This window comes from Astatotilapia calliptera, chromosome 5 (assembly GCF_964374335.1).
Source record: "Astatotilapia calliptera chromosome 5, fAstCal68.1, whole genome shotgun sequence".
In the NCBI taxonomy this organism is placed as follows: Eukaryota; Metazoa; Chordata; class Actinopteri; order Cichliformes; family Cichlidae; genus Astatotilapia; species Astatotilapia calliptera.
In genome coordinates, this window is record NC_137426.1 from 3577733 (window position 1) to 3589161 (window position 11429).

At 38.8% G+C, this 11429-nt stretch overlaps 1 protein-coding gene across 1 annotated transcript; it reads left to right on the top strand.

Annotated features, from left to right (window-relative positions):
* The first annotated feature begins 410 nt into the window (after window positions 1-410).
* LOC113021632 (polymeric immunoglobulin receptor-like) lies at window positions 411-11169 on the top strand. The gene is made up of 9 exons (XM_026166333.2): window positions 411-2998; window positions 3650-3949; window positions 4264-4566; window positions 4656-4964; window positions 6681-6728; window positions 6861-6941; window positions 7408-7463; window positions 8060-8375; window positions 9056-11169. Exons 1-8 carry the CDS (start codon window positions 2965-2967, stop codon window positions 8372-8374), a joined length of 1446 nt encoding a protein of 481 aa, XP_026022118.2. The 5' UTR covers window positions 411-2964; the 3' UTR covers window position 8375; window positions 9056-11169.
* The last annotated feature ends 260 nt before the right edge of the window (window positions 11170-11429 follow it).

The window sequence follows — 11429 nt, forward strand, 5'->3', positions numbered from 1 at the left end:
GGGGGGGGGGGGGGGGGGGGGGGGGGGGGAATGGATGTTTGTGTCTGTGTGTGCCTGTATGTCTGTGTCTATATGTCAGGTTGGGTATCAGACGCCACCTCTCTGGGGACACCTCAGGCCCTCCAAGGTTTGGAGGCCTATCTCCCCCTACCACCACTTCCCCTGCCAGTGGCGGACTCCCTCAGACATCGGTGCGTTGGTGGTTCTTTGTGTCCGGGGATGGGCGTGGAGCCTAGGGCTCGCTTGGGCCCCTTCGGAGGTGGGGTGCCCCCGGCCTGGGGCTCGGTCACTCAGGCACAGCTGGGGGCCGGCGGAGCTCATGGGCGCGTCACTGCAACTCCCCCTGACTTCTGCTCCGCGACTGCTGAGTGAGCCCTCATCTGGGACTCTCCTCAGCCCTCATCTGGAACAGTGGCGCGGCTGCCCCTCTGTTGGTCTTCCTTGGTCTCTTGTGTTCTGGGGGCCTCTGGATGTCTGGAGTTTTGATCTCCTCCATACCCGCTTCACACCCCGGAGGACGGGGCTGTGGCCCCCCCACACACTCCCTAGCAGATCATTACATGGAGAAACCTTTGGAATGCAAGCGCGCGGATCCACACAGGTATGCACACGGGTGTTCACTGCTCGTAGACCCAAATTACACCTTTCTTGGCTGCTACTTCGAAGCACATCTGTCCTGCGTGCTGCACAACAACATTGAATATTTAGTATTTACTGCTGTTTACACTTAGCTAGATTAATGCGATGGTGTTGTGTTTAGTATGTTGCTTTGTTTTTTTCTGCTTGTTTTCTATTCTTCTCTCAACAGGTGATCCAGGAGATTTTTATTTTTTTTCTCCCCCCCTTTCTCACTGTCCCTCTCCCCTTCTGTTTTTCCTTTCCTTCCTCTTTCTTTCTCCCTTTCCTATCCCTCACTCATGTCTGTCCCGTCTGTAACATCTGAAAATAAAATATAATAAATAATAAAAACAAAGATCGACCAAATGGACCAATACGGCAATGCCACGATGATCCATTTGGCAAAGTAAATCCATTGGGTATACTTGTTGGTCTTCAGACAACAATTCTGATGGCTAAAGAACCAAATGGGACAGGCAAAAAAAAAAAAAAAAAGAATCGATTAAGCTAGGTGGCTAATATGTATAGCCATGTAAATGTGTTAATAATGTCGGTTTAAATGCTTTCCCATGATTATTTTCATGTTGGCTGGAAATAAAATACTTTTATATAAAATAAAATACCCCTTGTTATTAGTGCAGATTACTGCAACTTCTGCATGACAGGCGTGTCTGTTACATGCTTTGTTGTGATATCGGGTGTAGGCAGTGATTAAGATGCTAGTTGTGTTCAATACATTCCAATTTTATTTATATAGTGCCAAATCACAACAATAGTTGCCTCAAGGTGCTTTTTATTTTAAAGTAAAGACCCTGCAACCCCGCTGTGAGCAAGCATTTGGCGACAGTGAGAGGGAAGAACTCCCTTTTAACAGGAAGAGCCAGAGATGAATAAAAACAAATGATTTCATGCAAATGTATTTGTGTGGTCACACTTTGTCCAGTCTGCAAACTAGACAGAAAACAGAACAAACGTATCAATATTGAAGAAGAAAAAAAAAAAAAGAAAAAAAAAATGAAACGATGGTGACCATGCACGTTTTATCTTTGCTTTTAACTTAATATGCTTTTAGCCATAGAACCAACAACCCTTGAACCTGTACGTGTAAAAGGAAACATTCTTGTAAACCACAGAAAACATCAGAGGAAGTGGTTTGATACTGAAGGGTGGTGGCTAATTTTGTGTGTTTGAGATGAATTACTACCTGCAAAGAGATTTTGAACTCTAATGAGACTACCTATTGTAATGAGATATATAAATAAAGTATATACGTACTGTGTAGTATAAACCACAGGAATAGTGAACTGACTAAAGGGATAAATTTCGTAACATAAAAAAGGGCAGATTTTTAGAGTAGAATACAAAAGAGTAGAATATGAGTAGAGTATAAATTATCTCAAAAAAGAAGTATTAAAAAAACTCTTGTCTTAGCCCCAGTGGGTCTGTGATATGAAGGGAAACTAAGCAGGTTTTTATTTTTGTACAAAATTATCTCTGAGATTACAGTTAGCTGAAGCTGTTGATGTAAGCTATCATTTCCCAATAAGCAAAACCAGCTACTCTTTTAGTTTAGTTAAAAACAGCTTTTAAAACTAGAGGTCTTAAATCTGCAAACCTGGATCACTAAAATGGTCCAAACCTGCAGTTTCTCTCTCTCTTTTTAAATCAAATGTGCAATCTAATGATCCCAGGAGTGACATTTTACAAAACATTAAGTGTCTGAATCATCCCAACACTGAATTCTTGTTTTGGTCATGAAAAAATATTCAATTTAGTTACATTTTTTGTAAATGCACTTTAAATTGTAATGCACACATAATAAGACACTGGAACTGATTTTAATGTATCTTTAAATGGCTCATTAGTTGTTTACAGAACATAATTGTACTTTTTTAGACACTGAAAGGATTTGCCAGTAATTGACAAAATCTTAAATATGTGAAATGATTTTTCATGCTGCCCATAAAAACATGTAAAACGTATCTAAAGTATGAAAAAGAAAGTCGATATAATAAATGCTACTGCCACAACTGTTGGACATGACTGCCACGCTGTCACAGCTTTCCAGTTCAACCAGGGAAATTTTCACCAACTCATTCACCCTGACGCACACAGCATTTATTTCCTGTTTACTGGCAATCAAAAGAAGTAAGTTACACAGAGGGAGGAGCTGTGTTTAAGGAAAAAAATTAAAAAGGACAGACAGGAAGGTGGGGCAAGAAAGTTTAAAATCACATACGGGTGAAATTCAAGAAACAACCCTGGAGAGTCTCAGACAAACCAGTGAAAGCAAACAAGCCGAGGATACATCAGACTCTTAAAGAAGCATCAGCACGCAGCACGGTGATGTTACTGCTACTACTCATCTTCTCACTGACAGGTAAAAAGATAACTAACACTTGTTAATACAACAGACTACTGAATGTTACATTACAATACATATGCTGCTGGTGATTATGTGTTTTGGAATGATTTAAGCTTTTTATTTTTATTTTTATTTTTTTTCAATTTCTTACTTTTTAAGTCTGTTCATATATTTTAAAAATGGCAAAAAGGTTTTTACAACTCAATCAAACAATCACATTTTAATCATATATAATATATAAATAGGAAAAACTAAAATTGTGCTCATGCACGTTAATAAAATATACCATCTTAAAAATGTTAACATTAATTATGTGCACCATTTTTTTTCTTTTACATAACACATCTTCACCTTGTTTATTAAAGCTTTTAGGAAGTAAAACGTCTGATTGGATAATCTCGGGTCGTACCATCTGAACATAGCACCCTGAGTCTATCGCTACAACAAACACTGAATTTAAATAGTTACATGGATGAGACATCATGAACCAGGCAACAAATCAAAAACAGGTCTTAGTGTACAAATATCTTTGTGGTATAAGAAGTGCTAAAAATTGTATTTCTCTCATACATTTCAAGAACAAACATGCGTGCATGAAATTAATGTTGACTTTGACTACGTGGCTGCAGCTCCAGATTCTTACAAAGAGATTTTTTTCATTTTCAGGTTGTGAATCTGAAGTGAGAGCATGTCACCATCGATGGGCTGAAATCACCTGCAAATATCCTGAAACAAATAACATATATCAGTACACTGATGTAGTTCTTTCCAATGGAACACCTGTACAAACCTCTAAGAAGGACGTGTGGGAAGAAAATGGCAGATTTTGCCTCTACCATGATACAAAAAATAAAAATCTCAAGGTTGCAATAAAACATGTTAAAGAGCGAGAGTTTGGGAAGTACAGGTGCAGGTTTTTTCAAAGATCGAACTTATCTGACATACAGGAAGGAAAACTGGAGACTGGTAAGAAATATCATCATCATCACCATCATCCTTGTGTCAGACACCAGACGAGGCACACACAGGAAATCAGAATATTTGATTAAAAAAATCGATACAGAATAAAACAGGAGTTTCGGAAACACTGGGAACTTTTTTTCTGGCTCATGAGCAGTCCTGAGCTGCAGTACGAACTTTTCTAAAACATTTCCACAGTTAGTGAGTCCCCATCTATTCAAAGTAATGGAGCAAAGGACATTTCAAAAAGTCACCTGAACATAAAAGAAACTTGACAAGTCCTTAAAATAAACTGCTTTAATTCTCTGATTTGTTTACAGAGCATATAAACTGCCCGCGAACATATCTCAGCGTGTACAGAACAGCGAACAGCACCATCACATGTGATTATCCAGATGTTTACGAGTCCCACATAAAGTTCTTCTGTAAAAAGAACCGTTTTACCTGTGAGGACATTTTATCAACGTCAAAAGGGACGTTTACTCTCACAGGCAGCAGCCGTGCCTTTAACATTTCCATCAGTCATGTGACCTCACAGGATGCTGGTGATTACTGGTGTGGAGTGGAATCAAATGATGGAAGTTACAGATTATCACACACACAAATACACCTGAAAGTTATAGGTGAGTATTCCACATGTTCAGTATCACAGGTTTAAATGATAAAAGCTGGCTGATAAGCTGAAGGCAAATATTTGTCTTTTTGTCTTCAGATATTGAACCTTTGCCATCAACTATTGGGCAGAACTTCACATACCAGTGTAAGTACAACCGGGATGCCTCCTCATGTATAAAATTCATCTGCAAAGGAGAAGATTCAACTGTATGCAAACAGCTAGTAACCACCACAGAGCCTGACGTGAACCAGAGATTTATAATGAAAGAGAACAACGGGAGTATCACCATTACAGTGAGAGAAGTAACAGCAAACGATAGTGGGATATACTGGTGTGGAGCAAGAGTCCCTCACAAACACAATCAAACACATGACGACTTCTTTGATGGGTTTAATTTGACTCTAGGTAAGTTGTGCTGTTTGTTGTGTGGGTGACTGTCAAGATCAACCTATCAAAGAAAATATATGTCACTTTTTAAGACATTTGCTCGTAGTCAGTCAGAAATCAAAAGGAAATGTGAGGTAACACAGACTGTTTTCACCTGGACTATAAGTGGAATATTTGGGCTATGCTACAAACATAATTAACAGCAATAGCAGTGTAATATTTTGTGATATAACAACATCACGTCTTTAGTTTCCCTAGTGCACATAAGAATGGATAGAAATTAAGAAAGGCTTTAAGGTACTGGTTAAAAAACTTGACCCAGGATACAACATCATAAATAAAAGTTTCTTTTAAATTTTACTGTGTGACAGTCCTGTGCAGGCTTAACCTGTAGAGTTACAAGGTTTAGTAACAAAATACCAGCATTTTAAATATTACACTTAAGCTAGGACACTTTTGTCTTTGCATTTGTCTTATGTTGCATCACCACATAAGTCCTCCTTTCCCAATATTGTGTCATCAGTGATAGCAAATCCTTGGGAAAAGTGAAAAATGCCCTAATTATATTTGCCCTAATATGCAGCCTACAAGCTGCAAGCAGATGATGAAATTTTCCCTTTTCTCTAACATATCATCAGAAATATCCCAAATTTCCTTAAAATATGACATCATTTTAAAAGGTTGATCTCCCACCCCTACTAACTTATACTTAAAAGTGCAGTCAAGACCTTTAGTTAATTATTTAACATCAATATTATCGATAATGATCTACACCAGAAACTGTGTATTAAAAACATACATTGGTTTCTAGACTTTTGAAGTCTGACTGATAAGGTTTTGGGTGCCACCATGTTCCATACACTGTAACAATGAAACACACAGAAACACATCTGCTTATTAGACTGCTAATGCTAGCATTCTATTACCTGCATGGCGTGCACCACATAGCAGGCTGTACAAATCTGTTCAGTCACGCACACCTCAAATGCTACTGAAAGGTCTGGATCAGAACTAGTGAAAGTCAGGTCAAGGGATTAATTAATAGGTGCATTATTTGCATCGGTTACAAAGTCTGCAAAAGTATATTCTGCAAAAGCACTTGACAAAGTTCACTGTATGAATGTAATAACCTCTGAGGCTGTTGCTGTTTATGCTTCAGTCTTCCTGCACCACCTTCACCACCTGCAGAGGTGTGACGTGAATATTTACAGGTTTATCTTGATGAACATTCATTTTCCTATATATATTTAATATGAAGGGGAAATCTCAGAACACAATACTTTTTAGAAAAACTTTTCCCTCACAGTGCAGTCTTCTTCAAGGAAACCATATAACACGTTCACAGCGTCAGTGTTTTCACCTGGGAGGGCACTAGTCCTAGAGTCCATCAGCCTTAAACATCTTTACTTAGCACAGTTTAATCTGCACGATATCTGAAACTCTCTGTAACTAGCTTTACTGCAACAGAAGAATTTAGTTTAGAGATGTTATTATAATGTCTAGTGTCTGTACTGCTGAACCTTTGACGATATGTTGCTGTGCAGGATGTGAAAAATGATTTCAAAATATTTCTGTCTCAAAACAAACAAAAAACCCCAAACAGATTCTCATCGTTTGATCTTTTTCTTAAAGGAATAAGACTTAATATTCAAAATTGTGTGTTTTGCATATTAACGTCAGTTGTTTCAGTTATATAAGACATACGACTTTCTGAACACTCTCCTTTTCTTCAAGGTCTGAAACAAGGAAGTATTCTCCATCCACATGAGAATAAGAATTTTGGTGAGAGTGTACATTTACTATCTCGCAGAAAACAAACAGACATTTTCACGACATCCTCGGACAGTGTTGTGTGATGATTGCATGTGAATCAGTTTCCAGTCATCCTGACTCTTTTTGTTTTTTCTGAGGCAGTCGTCGTGTTGACCGTCTGTATGGCTTTTCTGCTGCCAGTGCTGCTGATGGTTGTGATAGTTTTGATCCTTATTTACAAACGTAAGTTCATTTATCACTTACCTTCATTTTTACATCTATATCTAATCATACATCTGGCAGAAAGTTGCCGTGAGCAGGGGGGCAGACAGGTGAGATTTCCAGATCTAAGATGTCAAGACGGAGTGAGCAGCAGAAGGCGGTGGTTAGTTTCTAGCAGGTAAAAAGTTGGCGAGAAGGACCAGTGACAGAGGAGGCCGAACAGCACTACAGTGGTACTAACAATCTGGCGGAAAGTGAAGGTCTCAGCCGGTCCTTAAATACTGACAGGTTATTACTAGAGATGAGCCGTAGTTGAGGGAAGCTGGATGTGAGAATCGGAGCTTCCGGAGTGCATTGTGGAAAAATATGCCAAACAGCAACACACACACTGGATCCTGACAGATGTCAAATGAAGAGCTAGTTAAGTCTCAGTTCAGTGACGTGTCGAAATGAATCTACGTTGTTCTGTTTCTTTTCGATTTCTCAGGCCTTTCATCTTCAAAGGATACAGGAAGTGAAGCAACAGCACAGTATATCAAAGAGGTGAGTGAATGGTGCTCTATGTGTGACTGTGGCAGTGTGCTATGATCCATGCAATCACAGGGAGGTTTCTGATGCAGTACCATATACTTGGCTGCCAGCAACCACATGCCAACCAATCAGTCAATGCATATTTTTTTCCTAAAGACCTGTGGTTGCCAGGGGGGTCACTGACACCTCTCTAGTCCACTGTGTCCAGGGAATAAGCAGTTTCCTGGCAACTGCCAGCACCAACAGCAACCAGTCAGAGAATACACATGAAAGTAGAGTCACTGCCACATCATCACTCGCCAGTCTCTAGACCTGTGCGGCCGAGGCCTGACCTTATAGTACCTGCTAACACTGACTGATTGAAAGCTCTCCCAAGTAAAAAAAAATAGTGAACTGATTTAATGGATGCATGATTAATAATCCCTGGTTTAGCTTTTTTGGCCATTTTCATATCATTTTATTTGCCAGCGTTCTGAACTAAGCATTGCTTAACAGTTTTAGCAACACCAATTTGAATTTCAAGATGTACAGATAATGATTGATGGTAAACCTCATCAGATCAAATATAAACAGTTCAAACTGTATTTTCTTCTCCTCTTTCTGGCAAGGACAATATCTATGAAGAAATAGAGGAGCATTTCCAGAGTCCAGGCTCAGAATATGCCACAAACACAGTTTATCTCACCGTCGATCATCCTACAAACCATCCTGCCTCACTCCATTACTCCACCATCAACTTTCCGATCAGCTCTGACATAGCTGCTGCTGAGACACTGATCCTCACACCCAGCTCATCGACCTGCAAATATTCGACTGTGAAGCACAGCACGAGTCTGACGACGTCGACTGCCACACACCCACCCAGACCTCCACAGGAGCCTCTCTACTCAAAAGTCAACAAGTTGAAGCCAAGACAGAAATAAGGTCTGTGAAGAAATATGAAATACATTGACTGATTTATGTCAAATCGTGTATAGTAATTAAAAAAAAAACAAAGAGGTGCAAAACAAGTGTATCAAAATGTTGGCAACATGCTCCCAAACTGAAAAGGAAGTGCGCTGACGTAGAGCGTGACATGTTTTGAAACCAGTCTGATAAGGTGAAACTTGCGGTGTTCTGTTGCGTAGATAAATTCTGTCTACATTTCCTTCCTTGAGGTGTTTTTAGTTACAAAATATGAATCTTCTTGCATGCGTTTCTTGTTTGTCCTTGTGCTTTCATGAATGCTGGTAGGATTCACACAATACTGTAATATTTTTATGGTCACAGTTTCCACATTTCTTAGTGGAATCTTGTGATATTTGGAAATGATAAAAATAGGTTAAATCCAAGATTTGAAATCTATTTTCAAATTAAACTGAAAATGTCTTTAATCTCTTGGCGTGGTTATGTTTAACTTAAAAGACTCCATATTCAGCAAAAAAGCCTTGATCATGTTCATGCTGCAGTAAGTCAGAGTAAGCCTTTACCTCAAACTGAATTAAATAAAAATTACAGAAAAGTTTATTTAAATACACATAGCAGCATCATTTTTAATAAAATGACATCAGGATGCTGAGCCTCCACTGGTTTAAATCTGCACTCTCCATCATTCTCCCTTTTAGACTCTCCCTGATGCAATCCACCCCTGTCAACCTCAAACCCACCTCAGCTGGAAACATCCAAACCTCAGTCTACATCCTCACCACCACCACCTGGACTCTGGTGGGTCCTGTCCTAAAACTGCTGGGATTGTGTTCTGCCATGATGAGCTGCTGGAGTCTGACTGCCAAATACAATCATTTCTCTATGTCAGTAAATCATGTTCTTTTAAGTGAACTCTCCTTATTGAAACACTTTTGAGACACATCCCTGGTGTCCTTTTAACAACCCCACAGACTGCAGTGATGGGTTATTTTTTTCAAGCAGCTGCGCGCGCTCCCGCGGACGGTAATCACGATCACTGTCTCGCACAACACCTGGAGCTCAGGGGGCAAAACAATCACATGAGTGCTGCTGTTTGACTGAGGAAGAATAAAGTAGTCGTGGTAAGCCAATCACATGACCACTTCAAGACAAAGCAACAAGGTGATATATACCAGTCTATAAACTGTGTTGATAGGCCAGTAAAACCAGAGTCATGATAAAAAATATATTAGCAGCGTTTTTTCCTCAATAGTTTCGTCACGTTTACTGTCTAAGGACAGCGCAGCGAGACCTCTCTGCTTATGAGCAAAAAAACAAACAAAAAACACCCAAAGTTTTAGGAGTGACGCGAGAGAGAGAGAGTTTTGAGATGTGAGAGATTTGAGAGATTAGCGTGTTTGGAGTGTGTAGTTAATGTGTTGTCTTGTGTAGTTAGTGTGTAGTGTTGTGGATAGTTTTGTGTTGTGTGTCAGAACAATGAGGCGACTGCTGTCTCCAGGTAGAAACAGCAGTGATACACCTGCTGCTGTCAGACCTGCAGGTATCAGGCTGTGATGTTCTCCTTTATAGTGGACAGAAATAATTTTTTTGGAGTGGCACAAATAATTTGTGTGACATCTTATTGAATGTAGAACAGCTGATTGTTGTGTAAATAGTTTGAAATGGTTATTTAAAAAATCAAGGTAAAAGGTAAATGGCTGCAAATAACTGTTGTTTGCAAAACTTGTACATAGGATTTTAAAATTGACAATTTATATTTGCATTTAAAGTTATGAAATATGATTCAATAAACATGTTTGTGGTTGTTACAGTAAAAAATATAAGTTTTTCTACTCTGTTTTTATGTTTTTTTGTCTGACTTTAGATCAATTGTGTTAATACAGTCAGTCAAAATGAAAACATGACTGTAAATTCAGACACGTGAGGTTGTGCTGAGTAGAATGATACCAAACAAGACAAAGTAAATAGTTTTTAAAGGTGAAATGTGGAGGAAACATCAAAAGTAGTTAAAAATGGCCAATTATACCCTGGAACCCAGAGGGTTAAACATTTTTAAGTACCGCAATAGTTACTTTTCAGGGAATTAGTTACTTTTAGAATATTGTAACTCATGTTACTAACTCAGTTACTTTTTGAAGAAGTAACTAGTAACTATAATTAATTACTTTTTCAAAGTAACTTGCCCAACACTGACAGACTGTACATATGAACAATTCACAAACGATTTCAGCATTTGTCTTCTAAGTCACTTGTGCCAATGTTGAATGATTTGCATTTTACAGGGATCACAGAAAAACCTCAGCTAGAGGTTCAGATTACTTGGTATGTTTTACTGGGGAGAATGAGACAGATGTGCTGTGGGTGCTACTTTTTACAACATCTGAGGTTAGTTTAACACAACAAGATCACTGTTTAGAGCAAAAATTAATTACTTAAAAACACTGTTTTTGTTTAACTGGTGATATTTCCATGCATAAGGTTGATGGGGAAGTGGCAGCAGGCACGTTTAGACAAAGCAGTGAGAAAATGTTCTTGTCTCATTTTTCCCATCATATTGTTCTCACTCCAGTGTTATTTGAGGGTCGCCAACCTTGCAGCTAAAGCATACAGTGTACATTATCTGTACTGATGGAGTGAAGTCCAGTCCACTAATGCCACCTGCAGTAAAGAGCCATTATCTAGAACCAGATTAACTTCCGACACATCTTTACTTGGCTTACTGATCAGATTTTAAATCCCACTTCATGTACAATACATCTGAAACTTTGAACACTTTTCTGTTCCTGCTTCTTGTAAGTAAACTATTACCTAAATAAAATGTTGTTGTGTATTTATTTTGAGCTGACACCAATGAGAAAACACATGTCTGTTTATACACCTTGAGCTTTAGAAATCATCACTCCTATCATTTGGTTCTTAGTTCTTACTTGGTGGTACAAGCAAGAACTAACCCAACTAACATCAACTGTACCAACCTGATTCAAACCTGTTTTTAATATCTGTAATCAAACAAAATGATATATACATGACATATATAAGTATGATGGGCCGTCTGGACCAAAAATGCCAGGG